Source organism: Gastrolobium bilobum, unplaced genomic scaffold (assembly GCF_033153095.1).
Source record: "Gastrolobium bilobum isolate Gb01-03AN ecotype WA unplaced genomic scaffold, APGP_CSIRO_Gbil_v1 utg21709, whole genome shotgun sequence".
NCBI lineage: Eukaryota > Viridiplantae > Streptophyta > Magnoliopsida > Fabales > Fabaceae > Gastrolobium > Gastrolobium bilobum.
Window position 1 is genome coordinate 103,877 of NW_026898833.1, and position 26,089 is coordinate 129,965.

The following is a 26,089-nucleotide window of genomic DNA, read 5'->3' on the forward strand; positions in this document are numbered from 1 at the left end:
GCAAACTTTTTAGAAATATATTATTGTCTAGTCAAAGGAGTAAAAAAAATTTATTTACTCCAATAAATAACACGCTAAGGAATGAAATTAATTTTTGAGTTAAACTAATTAAATTGATTAAATGAATATGAAATTATAAATTATTATTAAATTAATTAAATTAAATAGTATTTAAATTCATAATTAATTCTTGAAAATTATCTGTCGCAAAATTTTGAATTCTTGAAAATTCAAAAACATAAAATATATAATTAATAATAATAATTTGATTATTAAGTTTCTTTGTTTTCGTTCAAAAAAATATTTCTCTCAATTTTTTTTTGCAAATAACATAAAATAAAAACAGAAAATTTATTGTTAATAATCATATTATCACTTTTAAAATTTACAAGAAAGTTCGAATATAATTTTAATTTATATGGTGGTATTTTTAAATTTATGCAAATTCCAAAATATCAAATTTATTATCAATCATGACAATTTGACTATTGAATTTTTTTTGGATAAAACAATTAAATTCACTTTTTTTTAAATAAGAAAAGATAAGGAAAAATCAATAACCAATAATAATAAAATGATTATACAATAATATTTTAAAATCCCTACAAATTCAAAAATATTGAATTTATGATATGATCAATAATAATAATATTATTATAATTTTTCTTTTCTGAAAAATATAATTATTGGATTTTTATTTGGTCAAATTAATTAATGAGGAATTTAAGTAAAATAATTATTGAAGTAATCCCCATTTACTCGAGTAATTATTAGGAATTACGCCATGTGTAAAATATAATTTTAGCGTGAGGTCAATTCAATAAAATATAAATAGATTGATATATAATTTTAAAAATAGAGTAGCATTATTCTTACAATCTAAAAGTTTTACAACATTTTACCACTTATTTTTTTCTTTGTTAATTTTTGTCAATCCAATGATTCTGATTTATTAAAAATTGATAATTAATAAAAAAAAAATGTGACTCAATAAATCATAATCGTTGAATTTACGAAAATCGACGGTGAAAAAATAAGTTGTAAAATATTGTAAAATTTTTAGGCTGTTAGAATAACACTCTTTTTAAAAATAAAATAAATTGATAATACTTTTTAAAAGATAAATAATTTGGTCAATCACGGATCAGCATGAGAGACAATATACATAATATTTGATGAAAGGGCCATGTAGCCAAACATTTCGATAAACTAAAGTAACTAATGTGAGAGAGACAATGTGTAGTAAAAAAGAAATTGTGAGAGAGATAATAGACCTTTTTCCATGCTTGGAGGCAGTATGGACCCAAGTAACATTAAATTCGGATTTTATGGGCCTGAAACGTTGCAAGCCTCATGTGAAAGCGTAAAGGGCTATAATAAACAATATCAAGTTGTTTAATCTTCAAGATTCATGTAACTCTCGACCCATTAAAATAAAAAAAAAGTTTGATGCCCATATTTCCAATCCCTCCTTATCATAGCTAGGACCACTGACCTCTAGCTTCTTTTTCTTCAAGGAATGTATAGAAAATTTTGGATTCCGTTGAAGAGTATGCAAAATCATTGACGTAAAATGAACGTAATTGCAATATGGTCCAACCCTTCCGGATCATATGTAAGGCCTATTACATCTCACTTCATGCAACCTATAATTTCGGAATCCATTGAAGAATATGCAGAATCATTGGCGTAAAAGCATAACCTTTGTTCAGTTGAGTGATGTCTTGTCCTGACTTTAACCTCTCGTTGATTGAAATATCATTTGGCTCATCCTTACCGGTAATGAAGGATTGTGCTAATTTTTTGTCTTCTCAAGCTGATTTCAGACAATAGAAAATAAGACACAGTAATAACACTCTGACTAAGGATTCTAATGAATTGATCCCAAAGTTGTTTGAGAGAATCCTTTTCTCAAGAGGATTGAAGATGTTATATGGAGAACTTTAATTTAATATGGAAAACTTTGTCACCCCTATAATCCTACTCAGATTGAATTGGACAAGTTAAGTGATCGATTAACTGACATATAATATTAAAAAAAAAAACTCAACTGATGTGTATAACCACCTGATTGTATGTGGATTTTTGACGGCAAAAAGTTTTGATGTGACATTGCATAGATTCGAAGATAAATGTAACGATGGCGGAAGAGGTGTGAGTTTTTGTATATTTAAAATGTTGTCCAGATATAACACTATCCTTGATTTCAATTAAAAATGACAATGATAGCTAACTACATTCCAAAATGTGAGGTTGCCTCTAAGATTCGAACCATCCTAGTGAAGTAGTGATCATATGATCAAGGTTTGTATAGTATTTTCTTCGAAAATGTCCTTTGTGTTTGGATCAGAATTTCTACGAAACTATGGCCTATGTAGCAGGTTGGCCCTGGTGCTGACACTTGGACCATCTTTTTTTTTTTTTGATATATTAGTCGAAATTGAATATATAATCTACTATAATTTATTTAAAATTTTCACCACTAGATTACTTATAATGGCTTGGACATATTTTAATTGAATAGAAATAATTGTTGTTCAAGCCTATAATTTCAAAAGAAATAATATTTCTTTTGTTAGCATGCAGAAATTTCTTTACTTTCCTACAAGCACTAAGATTATGCCCCTTTCTTACACACACAAACAGAGAGGAGAGAAAAAAATATTAAAAAGATATAAAATAAATAATTTATCCTTATTCAATATTTTAAAATTTTGGGTTGAAACGACATTTATAAAAAAAGAGATATAAAAAGGTGTTGTGTGGGGCCTACTTTCTTTTATCCACATTTTAATTTTACTTTCCTTGTCGTTTGGTCTTGCTTAGCTATGAAGCACTGACACTTCAAAAACTCTGACGTGTCGTGTCCGACACTCTTCGACACTCCCCGACAGTCTAACACGCGTTGTAAAGACTCAAAAAAAAGTTCAAAGGTTGTATTGTGTTGCGTTTTTAATTCCAACTATTAAATTCGTTGGATTACAATTATCATTTTATTGAGTTTAATATAAATATTTGAGATATCTTATGTTTCTTTACAAAATTAATTCGTATTATAATTTTAACTTCGTTTTTTTGTTAAATTATTGAGTATTAAATATAATATACATTACATAGATTAAAAATAATATTTAATATCAAAACGTGTCCTAATGTTAGATTTATATCAAAACGTGTCCTAACGTGTCGAAATCTAACATTTTTTAAAATTAACGTATCGGAGTGTCGTGTCATATCGTGTCTCGTGTCCCGTATCAGTATCAGTGTTACATAGCTGCTTAGTGCTCATTCACGACTCCCGCCAAATTCGTTCATGTCATAAAAATTGAAATCGTTCAAATCGATAGTAGTTTCTTATGCTAAATTATTTTAGGGTTTTATAAGAGTTATGTTATAGGAAAAGTGATTGTGTAATATTATAGAGATTCGTTTTGCGTGCCATAATTTTCTTTTTTCTTCAAAAAGTGTGGGTCCCACAAAATGTTGTGTGTAGGAAAGTTTATTGTGTCATGTTAAATGACAAATGCAAACCCTATTATTTTAAGGCAAAATCATTTTTTATAGTACAGGAAGTTTTTTCTTTAATGTCGTAGAATTTAAAAAAAAAAAAACTTAAAAAAAATATATGAGATAACATGAGATAATTTTTCTCCGGAGAAACAGGAGAAAATCATTTCTCTTATTTTATTCATGTTATCTTTTGGTTTTCAAATAATAATTATTTTATACGCTTTATTTTATTTTAAATTATTCTTTATTTTAAAAAAAAGAAAAAATTTAATTCCTCAATATTTTTATTGAGTGCAATGAAAAATAATTTAATCAAATATAATTATATTTTTTTAGATAAAAATATTTAATAAATTTTTAAACATTTATATAAAATAAGTAAAGTATCATAATAATTTGCTTGATTAGTAGTTATTAAATAGTTACTATCGAGAATATTTGATTGATACTGCATTGATTTCTGAATGATAATTATTTAAAATAAATCATAATAATTGGATAAAATATTATAATCAACAATGAAGCAACATAAGGAGATATTATTGGAGATGATTTTTTATTGGGATTGATATGTCATAATTACTGGATTAATACAGAAAAAACTACACTAGGATTCATCTGGTATCGATTTCTTGCTTGTGCATTCATACACGGTACACCCAGGGATTATTGTAAATTGATAAGTGATGAAAACCACTAAGTGAAAAAAAAGTGAACACAATCATCAGAATAATTGGTTAAGTACTTGTTATCAAAAAAAAAATAAAAAAAATTGGTTAAGTACTTTAACTTTCAAGTGTCTATGTGTTTTGGGATAATATTTGTAATTCTCAAATTTCCCCAGAGCGTTTAGTTCAGGAAATTTTTTTGGAATAGTAAAGAAATGAGATAGATAAAGAAATGATTAGAAAGATAAATAAAGTGAGATAAGTAGAAAAATGTAAAAAAAAGTTGTTTGGTGGGAAAAAAACTTTACTGAGAAAATTAGGTAACTTTATGAAATCAACAGTGCATTAAAAGTCATATAACCGGTTTTCTGAAAAATCCCACCTTTAAATTGGGTTTCTAAACAGTGCGGATATCTATGTTTATCATAAATCCAGACAAATTGGATAGATGGGTTTTTGGTGAAAACGTTGAAACAAACATGGTGTTTCTAAAAGCCATACTTGAGAAAGATAGATATCCGTTGAAAAGCTCTCAACCAAACACCACCTTAGTGAATTTTGATCTCCCCTTAACATAATCAGGTTTTTTTTTTTTATTACATACATGAAGTTTCTTATCAACCATATAATTTATTAATGGGAGAAGTGTGTGTCATTTTAAAAGAGATAAAATTGTGTCAGTTCAAGTGAGAAAAAAATAAAGGTGTGCGTTCCACCTCTTTGTGAGAGTGAAATGACATAAGTTATGTCATTTAAAAGGACAAATATTTTTCCCATTATTAATTTGTCTCACTTGCCAAACTTTGTTGAAATATATTCTCTTTTAGTCAAAGGAGTAAAAACAATTTGTTTACTCCAATAAATAATAACAGGTTAAGAAATTAAACTACTTTTTTTTTTTTGGTAGACAGAAATTAAACTACTTAAATTGACTAAATGAATATTAAATTAGAAATTATTATTAAATTAATTAAATCAAATAGTATTTAAATTCATAATTAATTCTTGAAAATTATCTGTCGCAAAATTTTGAATCCTTGAAAATCCAAAAACGTAAAATTTATAATTAATAATAATAATTTGATTATTAATTTTTTTTCTTTTGTTAGCTAAAAATAAATATTCCACTCAATTTTTTTTTCAAGAAATAAAAGACAAACATAAAATTTATTATTAACAATGACAATTTTACTACTGAATTTTTTCAATTATTAAATTTTTTTGCTTGATTTTTTTGACAGACAAGGAAAGAAAAAATAAATTAAAGATCATATTATCACTTTTGAATTTAAATTTTTTCAACAATATCTTCTACAAGACTCTCATGACATGTCTTTTTCAAGTCAGATATGTCATACTTCTTAGCTGCATGTAGGAAGGCCAACCTATGGTTTAGAAATTCTTCAGCTTTGATGGTCACATAAAGATAATTTAGAAATGTCACACAAGCTTCAATTGATCACATGTCCGATATATTTATGGTAGAGAGATCATTCTCCTTAAGATTATGGAGTAATATAGGAGACTGGACAGCGAACTACCATATGTGCTCCTATGCTTCAAGCACATGTATTGATTGTGATGTTTGTGTGGACAGTTTCTGTTAGCATTCGACCAAGACACTTTTAGGGGGCGTTTGGTTTAAGTATTTGGTTGAGATTGATAAGGAAATGATTCATGGGCATCTAAGCTAACCATGTTTGATTGAAGGATTTGTCAAACTTACCTACCTAAATCAGTTTCGTATCAAACCATGTTGCATATGTATCTCCCTCCATTTAGCCGGCGAAAGAAACCCAATGCCAGGATGGTATTATGAAAAGCAACATAAATTGATCATACTGCATTCTATACAAAAGACGAACGAACCCTCACTTTATTTGCTTTTGCATATGTACGTTGGCAATTGAAAAAACAGGTTACAAAAGGGTAGGATGACTGATTGAAATGATTTTGAAAAGCAAAGTTATTTTCGTAAAAGCATATTTTTTTCCCATCTATATTTAACCAAAAGCTAAACATAGACTTTACAAAAGTTACCTAATTTTTCCGATAAAATTTTTCTCAACGAACCAACTATTTTTATATTTTCCTATCAAACACACTTCCCAACCATTTCTCTACTAATCACATTTTTTTATGATTCATAAAAATTTCTCTTCAACCAAACACTTTCTTAAAAGTTGCTGAGGTCCTTTCTGACTGCATAAATTCATTAGGCAAGACAGTGGATGGTTCTCCACCTTGCATTCAAATCAAAGAAAGTGACAAATAAGATAAAGGTACTATAGTAGCACTCAATTAGATGTATCATTACTATGATTTTACTTCATGATCAATGCACTCAATTAAATCCCATTCGAGTGAGGAATCCAAGTGGTTCGTGATTTTTTTTTACTCTTGTTGAGTCTAGGAGTTTTTTTCACGTTGAATTCATTGTGTTTTCATTTGTGCAATTTTTATTTATTTAGCAAAAATAATCTGGATAAAATATTTAATAAATTTTAAACACTTATATAAAATAAGTAAAGTATCATAATAATTGGACAAATTATTACTATCAATAATGCAGAAAATCAAGGAGGTAAATAATGGAGTAATTTTTGTTATTATTGAGAGATCGTTTTCCTTATTAAGTAGTTAATATGACAAATTTGTTTGATTAATTATAGAAGATTTGATTGATATTGTATTGATATCTGAATGATAATTGTTTAAAATAAAAATCATAATAATTGGATAAATTTTTATAGTCAATAAGGAAGTAACTCAAAGAGATATGATTGGAGATAATGTTTTATTGGGATTGTTATGTCATAATTACTGGATTAAAAGTGAAAAATTACATTGGGATTCATGTAATATCAATTTCTTGCTTATGCGTTCATACACCCATGGATTATTATAAATTGATAAGTGATGAAAAACACTAATAAGTGAAAAAGTGACGAACACAATCATCAGAAAATTTGGTCAAGTATTTCAAGTGTCTATTTGTTTTGAGATAATATTTGTGATTCTCAGATTTCTCCTATAGTGAATTTTGATCTCCCCTTAACATAATCAGGTTTTTGAAACCATCTAATTTATTAATTTGTCTCACTTTCCAAACTTTGTAGAAATATATTCTTGTTTAATCAAAGGAAGGAATAAAAAATTTATTTACTCCAATAAATAACAGGCTAAGGAATTAAACTAATTAAATTGACTAAATGAATATTAAATTAGAAATTACCATTAAATTTAATAGTATTTAAAATTATAATTAATTCTTGAAAATTATCTGTCGCAAACTTTTGAATCCTTGAAAATTCAAAAACATAAAATTAAAATTAATAATAATAATTTGATTATTACTTTTTTTTTTGTTCGTTCAAAAAAGTATTCCAGTCAATTTTTTTTACAAATAAAATAAAAGACAAACGTAAAATATATTATTAACATACCAATTTGACTATTGAATTTTGTTCGGTTGTTCTTTTTTTCACTTGAAATTTTTTGACAGGTAAGGAAAGACAAAATAAATTAAAAATCATATTATCACTTTTAATTTTACAAAGATTTTCAAATATAATTTTAATTTAGATGATGGTATTTCCAAATATTTGCAAATTTCAAAATATCAAATTTATTATTAATCATGACTATTGACTTTTTTTATCTAAAAAAATTCAATTCAATTTTTTTAAATAAGAAAAGAAAAAGAAAAATCAATATCCAATAATAATGAAATGATTATAAAATATATATTAAAATCCCTACAAATTCAAAAATATTAAATTTTCATCAATAATAATAATATTTTAATTATTTTTTCTTTTCTTATTAATAAATTTATATTTATTAAATTTTTTATTTGGTCAAATTATTTAATGGGGAATTTAAGTAAGACAATTATTTGAATAATCCCCGTTTACTCGAGTAGGTATCGGAAACTACGCCATGCATAAATTTCAATTTTAGGATGAGATTAATTCAATAAAATAAAAATAGATTGATATATAATTTTAAAAATAAAATAAATTGGTTATACTTTTTAAAAGATAGATAAACCCAATGGTGCAGCTCAGTTGGTAACTTGGCGCTGAGTTAGTGGGGTTGGATATGTATTCGATTCCCGCTGAATGCATTCTTGGGGAGGGGGCTGAACCTTTAGCCATCATTGTTCCCCCGCACTCCGGATTAGTCCCATAGCCGGCTCAAAGAGTCGAAGCTGTGGGGATACCGGAGGGAGCCAACTCGTCTCAAAGAGATAATTAGGGTTGGGTAACTCAAAAAAAATAAATAGATAATTTGGTCAATCACGGACAGGCATGAGAGACAACCATTTAGATAAACTAAAGTAACTAATGTGAGAGAGATAGTAGATCATTTTGCATGCTTGGAGGCAGTATGGACCCAACTAACATTAAACCCGGATATTATGGGCCTGAAACGTTGCAAGCCTCATGTGAAAGCATAAAGGTCTATAAACAATATCAGATTGTTTAATCTTCGAATACCTGAGACTCTCCACCCAAAAAAGTTATTTTCTTTTTTAAAATAAATAAATAAATTTAGTTAAGTCCTACTTCTCTTGATGAGTTTGAATAGAAGCCAAATTCTCTCAAAACCCTCCATTAATAACATAGCTAAGCTCAATCTTTACTATGAATTTTATACATTAAATTTTACTAAATTTAATTAAATTTAATTAAATTATATAGATGATTTTTAAAAAATTATAATAGTTAATCCAACTAAACTTTAACCTTGGATTTTTGTTGTTGCACCCATTACGTTCGAGTTCCAGCAATATATTTTGGTTATGATGCAAGAATTGAAGTAGCCCTTTTTACCAAATATATAGTAGCATGCGCGATTGATTTATGTGTGATCGATTATGGACAACCGACAACGACTTCTTTTTATTTTCCTTATTCCCTTTTGTTGAAGGAATTAGTGTTACTTATAATTACGGAACTCATTTGCATTTTGCGACTTTGTCTTGATACTTGAGATTCAAGCCACCTTTTTTTTCGCTCATCAATGGGCTTATTTAATAGTAACGCTGTTAAACTGAGTACTATTTGACAACAGGGATTCTAATTTCATTATTTTCATAAGAAAGGACACTGTTCTTAATTAATGCATCGTCGTCGTCTGCATCCCTAGTTAAAGCCACAAATACAAATATGATATTTAGCGAATTAAGTATTTATGCTTTCAGAAATAAAATAACGATTATATAAAAATTTGTGTTATATGATATAATCAAATATGGGGAGATTATATTACAAACTTTTTGTTTACAAACTCTTATAAATTACACTATGTCTGACCGGTCATATACTTTAATCAAGAGTGTATGATCGGTCATACTTAGTATAATTTGTAAAAAAAATTTACACTATATCTGACCGATCATATTTTAATCAAAAGTTCTACATCCTTAGTTACTTCTATCATAGGATTTTTTGAAAAATGTAATTGTCGGGTGAAGAGAGAGATAAGGGTTTTTATATAGTCAAGATTAGTAGTGATAATTTATATTGACACGATATTAATATAAATACGATATAAATTTTAAAACAGATTAAATTTTTTATACGAACACAAGTAACTTATTTTATGGGTTGATATCATATGAAATAAATAATCCGTAACCTTAAAAGTGCAATATTTATTATGTGAATTTACATGGACAATATAGCACAAATAATTTCTAAAAATATTAATACAACTCAATTTTATGTTTGTGGGTTGACATGTAACACTATATAAATTTTTTATGATAATTTTTATCAACACGAACACAACATAAATTTAAAAACGGGTCAACGTGAATATAAATATTTGTTGTTGTGTGGTGGGTGAATTGTGTTGAAAATTATCACCCAAGACAACCAATATAAGTGGAAAATCCTCTCATGATTAGCCATTGGAAACGCATGCTTATTACAAAAAATCCCTCAACAGTTTTGTTCAAATTTGAATAAGTTCTGCCCAATAGTATGAAAGAAGTGCTTATGAAAGAAAGAAAAAAAAAAACTCTTAATTAAGATCAGGGGTGGATTTAATGGAGGGGTAAGTCCTTCTCTAAACTTTAATTTTTATTTATATATAATGATATTTTTATAATAATAATAATTATTATTATTAATGCTATTATTTAGTCCCCTAAAAATATTTATAATACTTAATCCTTCTTATTATATTTAATAATACTTATAACTTTGATATTTTATTTTCACACATCATAAAAAAATTCGGATCATCCAGTACTACTTAGAAAATAATGTCAAAAACTTTCTAGAGTTAATTTCAAAAAACTATTTTGACGTATTATAAAATTTGTACATATAACCAACCTAAAAAAGATAATAATATTTAACCAACCTAAAAAAGATAATAATATTTAACCAACCTAAAAAAGATAATAATATTTAACCAACCTAAAAAAGGCATAGAAATGCCCTTTTTTACTACCAAAAAAAGAGAGCATAGAAAGTGTTTTTGTTTGGTCCATTATTTGAGGTGCAATATGCTAAATAATACATAAAAAGAAAACATATGTAATGATTTTAAATTTGGGGATCCAAGTTCAACGTTCGGAAACAGGATTAAACTTCAGAACTTTTGGCTCGTAAGCTTTTTCAAAATCTAACGCATACAGGGCTTGATAAACTTATAATAAGCCTTTATTCCTGTCACGCAATGGGTCCCATCATCTCTCTCCGGTATGTGTTTCAGACATAAATTGCACTCGCGTTTGTACTTGGGTTTTCAACTGGTCCAGAAGACTGATTGGAGTATTTACGGGGGCGTTTTGAACTTTAGATGTTTTTATTTTTATTTACGGAGCTTCCATTCCACCCACGTATTATCACTTATTGAGTATTTAATTTTGTTTATATTTAATTAATCTAATTTATTTATCATTTGAATTACTAGACATAAAAGTACATCAAGGATTAAGATAACATTTATTACTTTTACACAAATTTAAGTCGATTATTCCCTCATTTTCCTCTATATATAATTGATTAAAAAAAATAGTGTCCTGAAACAAGAATAGTGCAGTGTGGAAAGAGTGAGAGTTGGATACAATTTTCGGAGCATAAAGCAGTTTTATAAACTATTTTGAGTCTTATATGATTATGTCAACTTATACTTAGCTATGTCAACATATTTAAAGAATTCTCTCATGGTAGACATTACATTATTTCTCAAACACCTTATTTGATAGGTTACATGGGTAACCAAATTTTACAGATATATTTACAAAAAAAAAAAATTACAGATATTGTTTAATATTAGAGAATAACATCTATCATTTTAAAAGATATAAACTTATATCTTTTTAGATCTTAACCGTTGATTTCTGTCTATCAACGGTTATAATAATTGAATTAAAATTATTAATTAATTAATAATAAATTTGGCACATTAAGTTTGACCATTAAGTTTGACCCAATAGATTATAACCGTTGATTAACGAAAATCAATGGTTAGGATCTAAAAAGATATAAGTTTATATCCTTTAAAAGGATAGATGTTTTTCCCTATTAACTTAAGCCCTTTTTTTTTTATAAACCTTAAGCCCTTTGTAAATAACTCTTGAGTATTTTAATCGTTATAGATTATTATTTCATTTTAGTGTAATTAATCTTAGGGCATATTTGGTGCATAGTATGTGATAAGACCTAATAGTATAAGGCCTGATTGAATTTTAATACTATCCAGCGTTTGGCACGACATTGTATAAAATAATATATTGTATAAGATAATATCATCTAGTATTTGATAATACACTATATAATACTATATAGGATAAAAATAAATATCCTTTAATAAAGAATTTATATAATTCTTCAAAAAATGTTATATGATATTAATTTTTATAAAAATGTATTGATCAGTGTGTCCAAAACATAAATTAATTTTTATAAAAATAAAAATATTAAATATTTTAAAAATTAATATATTGAAAAATTAATTTTTATTTTAATATATTAATATTAAAATAATATATTAATTTTTAAGAATTACACTGGTCACTGGTCAACGATGTTAATACACCAACCTCTTATCAGGTCTTATCCCTCCCCATTAGGTCAGATTAAGTTATACATCATTTTGATGTATTAAGGGATCCTGCTATATAAGCTTATACTATACGATGATCACACCAAACAACTGAAAATGTCATAACATATAGTATAAGCTTATAGTATCATGACATCACACCAAACAGGCGTATATTTCATATTTTCACTCTTACACCCTTTATGTATTCCTTTCCAACTACTATTTCACATACTCTTTCAATTTCTTCATAATTCACACAACTTTTTTCTTTTCCCTCCTCACTTCACACAACCACGATTAATAAGAAGAAATAAGCAAATACATAAAGTAACATTTTTATTCACCGTCACATAAATACACAGAGATATGGCAGCATTACGAAACAAATATTTTTGAAAAGGACAACCATGGTACGACCATCATTCAGGTCGGATCCTGCCGTTTGCCACGGGCCCCACGGTGGACCATGCTTGCCACCTAATCTCATGCCACATCGGATATGACCCCGCACGCCGTTAGTGCACCGTGACGGAGACACCAACATTTGAAATTCAAGGTTGTTTTTGTTCTCAGTTTTCGTCTCTATTCTGTGACTCTTCTGTTTCTCTCTCTCTCAACTCAACAGACACTCACTGACATTTATGCCAAGCATTTAATATAAGCCTCTTCGCATTTTTGAATGTTCATTCATAAAACCCACGAGAACCCTCCTTCACCTTCGGTTTCAGTGTCAGATCCGATCTGCTTCAATTTCCATAACCACAAAGCGTCAGTTTCTTCCTCATCCTTCACTTTCCCAGGTAATTTTTCTTTCTCAACAATCATCTTTAACTCTAGTCTTTGCCTTCTCTAAATTATTGGATTGCAACACTACAAAAACTGCTCCATTCCAACTTAAAATGCATGCTTTCAGACTCAAAGTTATTTTATTTTATTTGTGATTTGATACTATAAGAATTGTATTTGAAGCATTTTTTTCCAAATTGTTGGTGTTGCAGAGAAAAAGGGGTAGATTGTTATCCAATTTCCATAGGAGGAATATGCCGCATGAGAGCTTACCAAACTCAATTTTCACATCTCCTTCCAAGAGGTTATTGAATTTAAAGGGTTCGGTTTATAACAACAATGAGGCTTCATACACTGTGACGGAGGAGAGCATCAACGATCATGAATTAGCTCAGAGGAAAGCAGAGGAAGCAGGTAGGAACTAGTAACATGACATTGCACTGTTCTCTTATATTACACTGTGTGTTAGTCAAAAGTTGCTTCTTATCTCCTAATACTTCATCACTAAGTTAATATGAATAAATAGAGGTGTAAAATGATATTCGGAACTTACTTACAATTCTCACCAGCTAAATTTTTTACTATTCTGAAAATAATTTCTAAAAGAGCATAATAAGAAAATGATGTTTTTATTTTTTGAAAGTAAGGTAGGTTAATTTTTTCTTCTCTTGAAAAATATGATTGAAACTAGAACAGAGCACTGATAAATTTCTTCTTGTTTCTTGCTCTTTGTATTCTCTTCTGAGCTACTAAATTATTACTTGCATGTTGCACCTTATTGCTTTGCTTAACAAATTGAAAAATGTATGGTTAAAAAAAAAAAAAAATCAGTTATAATTTGATTATACAAATTAAGCAAAGAATGGCTAAAGGGACGCACCGAAATATTGTGTAGTCCATAATGATAAAGCACCGTAGGCGTGGGTCTGTGACACTGTTTTACAATTTGGAACATAATAATATTTGACAATATTGATTAAGAGCCCGATATATTATATGACTGGAAGAGACCAATTTATTATTATTATTATTATTATTATTACGGGGATGAAAAAATTGTTTTATTCGTAAAAAAGTATTGATTTTCACGTAGATTTATGTAATTTTTTTCAATAATTAATACTATAATTTTTTAATGAATTTACTATTTTTTAATTTATAATCATATCTTAAAAGTAATTTTATTTTCTACTATTCAAATAAACTTAAGTTAAAATTTTTCATTTTACTTAATTATTACACGACTTAAACAAATAATAGGACCCAAATTCAAACAAGAAGCACCATAATTTTGGTACCATTTCAATGATACGTTGCTGTAATAATCATGGCTAGGCTACTTTAACTTTAACCTTTGTTTAACCTTTTGATCTTTTGTGATTGTAATTAAAGTATACAGAATTCGAAGTCAAAAGCATAAGAGTAAATGCCATTTCTTAGAGAGTGTTGGAAATAAGAGTAGATATGTTAAATGTATTTATTTATTTATTTATTTTTATAAAAGAAACAAACTGTCACCATTTACGAGAAATTACAAAAATAATTTTACGAGAAATTACAAAAATAATTTAAGACCCACCTATGAATCTCCATTATACTGCACTAACAAAAATTTAGTGTAATTTTATATTTAATTTTTAAGAAAAATAGACATGTACTACTTTTATATTTAGTCAACCGGTTCTACTTGACCCAAAGTTAGTTAGCCCAAGCTTAGCTCCTAAAAATCGACTTGTAGTATTTTAGGTCACATTTTTTTTTTTTGGTAAACATTTTTAGCTCACATTTTTAATTGACTGAATTAAACTGAATGGCACATAATATTTTCAGGTTTTTGGACGATAATATTTACAAACTCTTGTATTTAATTCCATCAATTTAACAATTAAAATTTGATTATAAAAATTTATAAATAAATTATAAATTATAAATTTAGAAGGGATGTGTTTAGGAAGGGACAAGGAAGATTGTAGCATAATAGGCTGGGGTATTTTCAGTGTTGGTGTTATCCATGGTCTGAGAAATTCCTCTCCTACTCACCTCATATAATATTATTACTATATTTACCCTCTTTCTGAAAGAAACTCAAAGAGTTTCTTTTAAGCTGCCTCCATCGGGCAGGGAGCCTATCATCATAGATGACATCGAGGTTGGCTCTGATACCAAGTGTTCGGGAGCCTCACAATCCTTAAGAACCCATGAATTAGTCATCCATATATCTGAGCATTTCACGGCACCCCTTAGCCTCTTAGCTCTTTCATTGGAGACTATCATCCATGAATCCGTAAAGATGAGAGGACCGTATTGCTGGATCATCACAGAGTCCATTTTCTAATACACAGGATCCCTTTGCAGGGCAAGTGTAGAGCATACTAACTTCCTCATCCAGAGATTGGTAACTATAGTAAGAACATTATACTAAGTTTTCGGAGAGAAGAGAAAGTTTTTAGAAATTCATAGGGAAAACTCACAAGCTTTTTTTTTATTCAACTCGTTTTGCCAATACAAGCACACAAGGTTTCCTTTTATAGACAAGGAAACATAATAACAACAAGCATAGTAAAGCACACCGCACCAGACATAATTATACAATAAGACAAACAACTTTTCTAAAAGTTGTATTATTGTTCACACTTTAATAATTCGACTTTTCTAAAAGTTGAATTATTGCACACACTTTAAATTATAATCACACACTTGTCTTTCCACTTTAGACATCATCATTAGTGTCAGTACTAATGGACAAATTTAAAGCTCTCCCTTCTTTTGAGTGGACATCACCGTACATCTCTTTCCACCAAGGTTTGTCTGCTTTGGCTTTTTCTTCAATTATCTCTGCCATGACATCAACATTTGGATTTATGACATCATCATCTATTGGATCAAAGATCAAATCAATTTGCATTGGATGTCTATACCAAAGCTAAGAAACTTCAAATTCTTCCTCAAGGGATAAGATTCAAAAGAGACTTAAAGTCCTATTCAGAAACCTTGAGATTATATGCTCTTTCTGAAGCTCCTCCTGAACTTGAAGATATTAAAAGGAAACTTCAGCAGTTGTGTGCAGATAATCATGCAGGTTTCACTCATCCTAATCCTTTATGGAAGAATGAAGAATTTTTCGTACAGCTTCCTTTCAAGCTCAATGAAGATGTCAATCCAACCAAAGCCACTCATCCAGGGATGTCCCCATCAGACCTTCAATTGGCTAGAGATGATTGCCAAAAACTTTTGAAGCAAGGATTGATAGAACCTACTAAATCTCCATGGGCATGTCAAGCCTTTTATGTGGAGAAAAGATTAGAGAAGCTTCGAGGCAAAAAGAGATTAGTGATTGATTATAAGCCTCTGAATCATTTCTTGCAGGATGATAAATTTCTGATTCCAAAAGTTGACACTCTTCCTATTCTTTTTAAAGATGCTCACATCTTTTCCAAGTTTGATATGAAATCAGGATTCTGGCAACTTGGATTAGATCCTGCTGATAGATACAAGATTTCTTTATGTATTCCAAATGCTTAATACCAATGGAGAGTTCTTCCAGTTGGTCTTAAAGTGGCTCTTTCTTTTTTTCGGAAAGCAATGACAAGAATTTTTGCTCCAATCCTGGATATAATCCTTATCTATATTGATGATGTTCTTCTTTTTTCCAAAAATATGGAAGAACACAGAAAATTGCTCAATCAATTTGTAGAATTAGCTAATCAGTATGGGATCACGCTTGCTGAGAAGAAAATCCATATTGCCCAGACTGAAGTTGATTTCTTGGGAATGCATTTCTCTAAAGGAATGTATCAGCCACAGCCACACATTGTAGAAGGACTTACAAGCTTTCCTGATGAAAATCTCACTTTTAAACAAATTCAACAAGTCTTAGGAATTGTGAATTATGTTAGAGATTTTATTCCACAGGCAGCAAAGTATACCAGACTTTTGTCAAAGCTCCTAAGGAAAGATCCTCCTCCTTGGAGTTCAGAACAAACTTAAGCTGTCAAAGAACTGAAAAAGATTGCTCAGAATCCACCAGCCTTGAAAATTCCCAGTACTGGTAAAAGAATTCTTCAAACAGATGCCAGTGATCATTTCTGGGGAGTTGTTCTAATAGAAGAAGTTGACAACGAGAAATATTATTGCGGACATGCAAGTGGTCAATTCAAAGATGCAGAACTACATTATCATACCACTTACAAAGAAGCTTTAGCAGTCAAAAATGGAATCAAGAAATTTGATTTCCATCCTCGAGGTCATAATTTTGAAGTTCAGATGGATAACTCATCCTTTCCAAAGATTTTGGAGTTCAAAAACAAAATGCCACCAGATCCTCAGACCTCAGATTAAAAGATTGGTTTTCTAGATACAATTTCACTGTAAAGCATATCAAAGGAAACCACAATATCATCCTTGACCTTCTATCCAGGCCTTCTAAGCCAAAAGCACCTGTTCAGGTCATTTCCAGCATAGCCACTGTTCCTTTTCCTCTGATATTCATGAATGAACCATTACCCATAGCAGCCAAGCACAAAAGAGACTATCCTCTAGAATTAGGTCAACCTACCTCAGTTTACCAAATCCAAAAATTTGCCAAAGATTTTTACTTTTATTACTGCCATGAGACCATGAGAACAAAAGAAGTTCTACCCTCTATCTTTAATTCAGAAATTCTTTTCTTGTATATTCTTGAAGTTTTTTGTGACGTAGGTTATGACATTACAGAAAAAACACTCTGGTAAATATGGTGTCTCACAGTCAATCACTCAGTACCTCTTGCTCTCAAGATTCAAAGAGCTTATGAGATTCTCATGACTCCTGAAGCTGCAGATTACTTTTTATGGACTTTGTTGGAATGATATTCTCCACTGCCTTGGTGGAGAAAGGAACTGCACAAGATCCTTTTATCAAAGGAACAAGAAGGTAAAACAGAAGAAGAAATTTCAAAAATCACTGCCATTTTCATCATCCACAGACGATACTGGCAAAGGCCCGATGGAATTCTTTGGTCTCAGAATATTGCATATTTCTGGAGATATTTTAATGATTATCCATTAGATCCTTGTTCCAAGACAACCATGCTAAAACATGTCCAAGAACTTAATGGGTATGTAGAACCAACAGACCAGCCCAGTTCTTCACATGAACCAGGCTCAAGCTCTTCACGGGGCCTAGATCCAATGCAAATTGATTTGATCTTTGATCCAATAGATGATGATGTCATAAATCCAAATGTTGATGTCATGGCAGAGATAATTGAAGAAAAAGCCAAAGCAGACAAACCTTGGTGGAAAGAGATGTATGGTGATGTCCACTCAGAAGAAAGGAGAGCTTTAAATTTGTCTATTAGTACTGACACTGATGATGATGTCTAAAGTGGAAAGACAAGTGTGTGATTGTAATTTACCTTGTGTGCTTGAATTATTAAAGTGTGAACAATAATACAACTTTTAGAAAAGTTGTTTGTCTTATTGTATAATTATGTCTGGTGAGGTGTGCTTTACTATGCTTGTTGTTATTATGTTTCCTTCTCTATAAAAGGAAACCTTGTGTGCTTGTATTGGCATAACGAGTTGAATAAAAAAAAAGCTTGTGTGTTTTCCCTATGAATTTCTAAAAACTCTTTCTTCTCTCCGAAAACTTAGTATAATGTTCTTACTATAGTTACCAATCTCTGGATGAGGAAGTTAGTATGTTCTACACTTGTTCTACAAAGGGATCCTGTGTATCAGAAAACGGACTCTGTGATGATCCAGCATTACGGTCCTCTCATCTTTAAGAATTCATGGATGGTAGTCTCCAATGAAAGAGTTAAGAGGCTAAGGGGTGCCATGAAATACTCAGATATATAGATGACTAATTCATGGATTCTTAAGGATTGTGAGGCTCCCGAACACTTGGTATCAGAGCCAACCTCTGTGTCATCTCCGATGATAGGCTCCCTGTCCGATGGAGGCAACTTAAAAGAAACTCTTCGAGTTTCTTCTAGAGAAAGGGTAAAAATAGTAATAATATTATATGAGGTGAGTAGGAGAGGAATTTCTCATACCATGGATAACCCTTTAAAAACAGTCATAAATTATAAGATTTATTAATTTAAGTTAACACTTTTTGATCAAAAATATAATATTATTTTCGAATTAACAGTAATTTATCTTTAAAACGAAGTTGGAAATGCGATTCACTGTGAAACGGTGGTGAATTGTTTTCCCGCTACCCCTTCTTCGTTGTTGAAAGTGCTGCTTTTGCTTTGTTTTGTGACTGTGTGGAACTTTAAGCAGCTTCAAGGAGGTATCAAGCAACGGAATGGCTTCGGCAAATGGACCATGGCGCATTAACATCACTCTCCAAAGAACCTTCCGAAGAAGAATTTTGCCTTGCACTTCGCAATGGCCTCATTCTCTGCAACATCCTCAACAAAGTAAATCCCGGTGCTGTCCACAAGGTACTTTCTTTTTCCGATTCTGCTTTCTGGGTTTCTTCCCTTTTCTCTTGTTTTCCCTTCTACCCATCATATTTCAATGTCTTTTAAACTCTATATATTTATTTAATTATTTATTTTGAAATTGTTTTGAAATTAATTCCAATGGAAAAAAGGTGGTAGAGAGTCCCATCCTTGCGGTTCAATCTGCAGAAGGAGCAGCGCAGTCTGCAATTCAGTATTTTGAGAATATGAGAAATTTTCTCGAGGCCGTGAAGGATATGAAGCTTTTGACATTTGAAGCTTCGGATTTGGAAAAGGTTGGAACTTGGAATTGATAACCCACCTTTTTGTTATTAAAGATGCTACCTTGTCTCAATCGCCATTTAATTTTGCTCAATTTTGAAGTTTTGTGTTGATGGGGTTTAGTGTTTTTTACTTGCCATGTTATTTCTTCTGCTTGCAGGGGGGTTCATCAAGTAAAGTTGTGGACTGCATACTCTGTTTGAAAGGATATTACGAATGGAAGCTATCAGGTGGAGTTGGGGTGTGGAGGTATGGAGGGACTGTGAGGATTACTTCCTTCCCCAAGGGGTCTCTTTCCTCCATAGTGGGCAGTGAAAGTACTGATGAGTCCCTTGATGAGTCTGAGTCATCACAGTATGAACAGATACTTGAATTTCTTCACCTATCTGAAGAGGTCTCAGGTGAAGAAACCAGAACTGCCAATGCTCTGGCTTTTCTGTTTGATCACTTTGGACTCAAACTTCTCCAGGCTTACCTCAGAGAGACTGATGGGATTGAAGATCTGCCTCTGAATGCAATGGTCGGTAAGATCCTTCCCAATGTGTTGTATTTTTGTGGCTTCTGTTCTAGTTTAAATGTACAAAAATTTGTTGCATGAATTCTATGATTATTAGTTGGCTATCTAAAAAATGATTGCATTGATAGCTAAGCAATAAATGCTCTTACATTAGAAACACGTGAGATGTGCTAATGCTGCATGCAAGCTGTAAAGTATTATTTCAATTTGAAATTGTAAACCTCAGGATCTTTTAAGACTGTCAAATTAGATTGTTGTTTATAATTTTTTTTTTAAGGATGTGAATTTATGAATATTCATTTGATTTATGCAATCTTATTTGTGATTGGGTGTAATTTTGTAGGTAATTGATACTTTGGTCAGCAAGGTAGTCAAGGATTTCTCTGCATTGCTTGTTTCTCAAGGGACTCAGGTGCTTCAAAGTTTAATGTGCCTTTTTGTATTGCTACTACATTTTTAATGTAAAAGCACTTTCGTTTCTGTTGTTTTCCACTTCACAGATCACAATTGCTAGTAATTTAGTCTTTTCTTTTTCCTTAGTAATAAAGGTTACCTAAAATATAATTCTCAATAATTGTCCGCAGCTTGGACTTCTCCTGAAGAAAATATTGAAAGGCGGTAGTGGTTGCCTCTCTAAGAGAGAGTTTGTAGAAGCTATCACATTATATCTTAATCAAAGAAGCAGTTTGGCATCAAATGATTTCTCTAAATTCTGCACTTGTGGAAAACGTGATAGCACTCAGCATAATGTCAATTATTCTGCCAAGCATGCTGAAATAATTGATACTCAGCAGAAACAACTTGAGGTATAAAAGTGGAGAATAGAATGTACCGCTTTAGATGTTTTATCATGCGAGTTTAGATTAGCACCATACACTGTAATGTTTTTTTCCAATGCTAGGGAATGAAGTACTTCTTTGAAGAGATAAAACTGGAGATCAAACGAATTCAATCTGAGTGGGACCAAGAATTGAGCAGGCTTCGTAAGGATCTAAGACTTGTTTTTCCATGAGAAATATCCTCGATGTATGTAAAATATTTTGATATAATGTTCTTCATAACATTGAATTGAGTTCTATCTACTTCTTAGAGAACCATATAAAGAGCCTTGAAGTGACCTCCTCTTCCTACCACAAAGTTTTGGAGGAGAACCGCTTTCTTTACAATCAAGTACAAGACCTCAAAGGTACAGAAGAATCTAAGACACTTTTTTAAGGATGTACTTTCATTACTTAAGTATATTAATAAATTTGCTGTCTTACAGGAGCCATTAGGGTCTACTGTAGAGTGAGGCCCTTCTTACCAGGACAATCAAACGGACAATCTTCAGTAGATTATATAGGAGAAAATGGAAACATAATGATTGCGAATCCCCTTAAGCAGGGAAAAAATGCTAGAAGGGTATTTTCATTCAATAAAGTGTTTGGAACAAATGTCACACAAGGTATTTTAATTTGTTGACATATCATTGCAAAATGTATAGGACCAGTGGATACTTTGTTCTACATGGTTCTTCCTAAATGAATCTAATTGAAGATCAGTCTATGTAAATTTGTAGTAAAAGAGTTGAAAATAATGATTTGCATTATATATATATATATATTTAGATAAAAAGGATATGGTTATATGCTGAAGAATAAGCAAGAATGAGTATTTGTATACTGGATGGATCTTTATATGATGATAGTCATGATATCGTATTGTAATATATTTGTTACGAATAAAATAATCTTTTTTGGAGTTTATATCTTCTTATTTGAAGCTTTTTATGATGAATTTTCTTTATCATGTGCAGAACAAATATATGCTGATACTCAACCGTTGGTCAGGTCCGTTTTAGATGGCTATAATGTATGCATCTTTGCATATGGACAGACTGGCTCAGGAAAGACCTACACGATGGTAATGTTACATACAGAAAAGTTCTAGCACATAGAAGCAACCAATCATATAATGTCACCTTATGCATTCACTTAAATTGGAGTTCTTGCTGGCATCTGAAATTTCTTTTTCATTATTGCAAGGATTTATGTGGTTTTAAACTGCAATCAACTACTTTCTTTTCATGAACAACTTTTCATCCACTCTATTTTTCTGGTTCATGTTATGGACACTTGAAATCAAGAATCTATCACATGATTTGTTATGGTACAGAATTCTATTTAGTCAGTTTCTTGGTTTGGAGGCATTTCTACTTGAAAAGAAGACTAATTTAAATATTTAACCAACCAGTATTTTATTAACATCCTTATTGAACTTTGCAACCTATTTACAAATTCGTGTAAAACATGTTTTCATCAGCACAAATAAAAATGAATGTAACTTCTAAGGAACTTGAATCCATAACCACAACGAAAGAGTTATAATATTTCAAGATAATTTAACTGGGTTTAAAATAATTCCAAGTAGAATATTTATTATCTTCTCATCATTTTTCTTATATATTTGTTTTTTATGTGATATATACTGCTTATATAGAGTGGCCCTGATCTGACAACTGAAGAGACATGGGGTGTAAACTATAGAGCTTTGCGTGACTTATTTCATATATCAAAGGAAAGAGCAGACGCCATAAAATATGAAGTTGGTGTCCAGATGATTGAAATATACAATGAACAAGTGAGAGATTTATTAGTCAGCGATGGCTCTAACAGAAGATATCCTTCGAGCCCATACTTGCTGTATTTATATTACATCGTAATCATTTTGTCAATACTGTACACAAATTTTACTTTTTGCAAAGACAAAATAAAAAAAATAAAAAAATCTGTACTACTTGCATTGATTTTAGCAGTAGCATTTATTTTTTTAGTTTGTTCATTTCCTTAACAAGATATACATTAGATATACGAAATAACTCGCAATTGAATGGTCTCAATGTGCCTGATGCATGTTTAGTTCCAGTTAATTGTACTCAAGATGTTCTGGATTTAATGAGAATTGGTCAGAGGAACCGTGCCGTGGGTGCTACAGCTCTAAATGAGCGAAGCAGCCGTTCTCATAGGTAAAATTTCTTCTCCATGAATATAGATCGCTGCTCCCATAAAATATATTTAATTTAATAAAATTCTTTACCACTCAATTGCAGTGTGTTGACAGTTCATGTCAGAGGGAGGGATTTAGTTTCGAACTCAATTCTTAAGGGTTGTCTCCATCTTGTGGATTTGGCTGGAAGTGAGAGAGTGGACAAATCTGAGGTTGTTGGTGAGAGACTAAAGGAGGCCCAACATATAAATAGATCGCTTTCTGCACTCGGGGATGTTATCTCTGCTTTGGCACAGAAGAGTCCACATATTCCTTACAGAAATAGCAAGCTCACACAAGTTTTACAAGATTCATTAGGTAACAAGCAGAGTTAAATTGAATTTTCCCCTGTTTTTCTTAGTGCATATTTCTCATGACAATTGGTGAGAACAACATTAAGATTTCGGATTGTGATTTGCAAGTTGAATATTGATATTCATGTGTTTGGATGTTGCCATAATAGAGTTCTTTTGAATTTCCATAAAAATAACTTTACCCTTTTTTCTTTTTTCTTTTTCATATCAATAGGTGGCCATGCAAAAACTTTGATGTTTGTTCATATAAATCCTGAACTCAATGCTCTGGGGGAGACAATTAGCACTCTGAAGTTTGCTGAGAGGGTTGCATCCATTGAACTTGGGGCAGCTCAATCTAATAAAGAAACTGGTGAAATCCGAGAGCTAAAGGATGAGGTTCTGTTTTCGGTCATAACTAGTGCAATTTTTTAAATTTAACTTGGTCAATATTATAACAGTTTGAACAATTTTATAGATATCAAATATCAAATTGGCATTGGAGAGAAAGGAAACTGAACTGGAACAATTGAAAGCTGGGAATGCACAAAATGTCATAGAATCTCAGAAACCAACATCTGTTTCACCTTTCCGTTTGCCCAAATGTGGCACCAGTGGCAGCATGAAGCCTGAAAATTGTCAAAGATCTATGGATGATAGAAGCTCAGAGGTTATTGATTCCAGATATAACCATTTATAGTAAATTTGTATAAAAAAATATTTGGAAATTATGTAACACTGAAGTGTAATGTATACTCTCTAAATTTGAAATTCTATTTTCAGGCTAGAAGCTGTTCTTCGGGTAAGCAAAGAAGGTCAAGATTTCCCTCAACATTTATGGAGAAGGACTCCATGCCAAAAAGGTCTCTTCTGGCTGAAGAAAAATTAGTGAGCTCAGGGAAGTGTAGATCACCATCACCTCCAGTCAGGAGATCAATATCCACTGACAGAGGGTCTGTCATTAAAAGCAAGATCAAAAGTGACACAGCAGACAACCAACCAATATTAAAGCATCCATTTCAACCAGTAAATAAATCTCTTGTCACAATGCGAATGGCCCCGTCTACAGAAGACAACTCAAGGGTGTATGTGCATTCACAGGAGCTAGTGAAGCAGGATATCATTTCTGAAAATCTCTTCGATCTCCAGAAGGTAAACTCCAGGAAAGTTCATCAAAAACATGAAGAGGAACAACACAAGCAAGCACTTGGTGTAGTAAGACAAGGTTCTATTAGGAAAAGCAAGGCTGATAGGGCCAAGGTCAAGCATCATCAACAATTGCCCTTTAGGATTCAAAAGGCTGATCTGATACCTAAATTGATTTCTGACATAGAAATTGCTGGTGAAGTAACTGTGGAGGGACCTCGAAAGAGTGATTACTCAGAGCCAGAAAATGATCTTAGCTTTATGGAGTGTGCAGTCAACGGTGTTTTAAATCTTAAAAAGATACGTCAGAACATTTCTAGGAATTCTCAAAACCTTGAATCAAGGTATGGCTAAAAGAATCATTCAAAAACTTTACTCTTTTAGTTGTTTCTTTATATTAAAACTGATATCTATAACCTTATTCGTAACCATAAATGAGCATTTGTGTCACATGCAGAGGAATAGTGCAAGCAGCTGAGCCTTTATTGTCTAGCAAAGTTGAAAACAAAATTATAAATGGTTCAGGTCGCAATCTTAAGGAAGGCACAAATACTTCCATGTCTGACTTCAGAAGGAGCCGATCTACACCACGTGGAAAGTTTTTTGCTTTATCTTAAGGATTTCAGGTTAAAAAATGATAATTTTTTTATATAATTTATTTTGTACAGTGACTACTACTATTTATGTGATGTTGGAGTGCCAGCTCACGTAATTTTGTAGAGACTTTAAGGTCTTGAGGTCAGTTTATGCGACCTTACTCTATTTTCTATATATTCTGATCATGCTCCTATGTAATTTAAATTTTCAGATGTCAATATACTTCTGAAATCATGAGGTGTTGTTTACACAGTACACAATTTTATTGATAAGATATACTTACTGCATTTTATGAAATCAACTACCTATTAAAGATTCAGCAAAAATAGTAATGCAAGAAATAAAGAAAATTGTTGGAAACTTTTTGGACAATTGTGTGCATCTTAAATTTACTTTTTTACCCGTTCAATGCCAAAATAGAAGAAATGATCTAACGAATGCCAGGGATTGGAGGCACAGAGATTTTGATTTCGAATATGATAATGTCTCATTCATTATTGTTTTCATAATAAGTATAAGTTCAATATTGGTATATACAAATACATAATTAGTATTTATAACGCTTGATTTATTTTAATTCTGTTATTTTATTGTTTTTATTTTTTTATTTTTTGAACTGTACTGCATGATAATGGAAATATTTTTCCAAAAGCACCCTATATTTAAAGAAGTTCGCAAGAACATCTCAACCAGCACCTTCTCTTGTTGGCTTTTTCCAAATGTGACATTTACTATAATTAATTATATTGAAAATAATGCAGAA

At 30.8% G+C, this 26,089-nt stretch overlaps 1 protein-coding gene across 1 annotated transcript; it reads left to right on the top strand.

Moving 5' to 3' along the window:
* Window positions 1-13,288: 13,288 nt before the first annotated feature.
* Window positions 13,289-25,558, top strand: LOC133284601 (kinesin-like protein KIN-14F). The gene is made up of 17 exons (XM_061481661.1): window positions 13,289-13,448; window positions 19,304-19,467; window positions 19,620-19,763; window positions 19,910-20,269; window positions 20,610-20,678; window positions 20,851-21,072; window positions 21,168-21,249; window positions 21,357-21,452; window positions 21,531-21,710; window positions 22,062-22,168; window positions 22,745-22,923; window positions 23,106-23,270; window positions 23,355-23,608; window positions 23,819-23,982; window positions 24,062-24,253; window positions 24,367-25,073; window positions 25,187-25,558. The coding sequence occupies exons 1-17, from the start codon at window positions 13,289-13,291 to the stop codon at window positions 25,344-25,346; spliced, it is 3,405 nt and encodes a 1,134-aa protein (XP_061337645.1). The 3' UTR covers window positions 25,347-25,558.
* The last annotated feature ends 531 nt before the right edge of the window (window positions 25,559-26,089 follow it).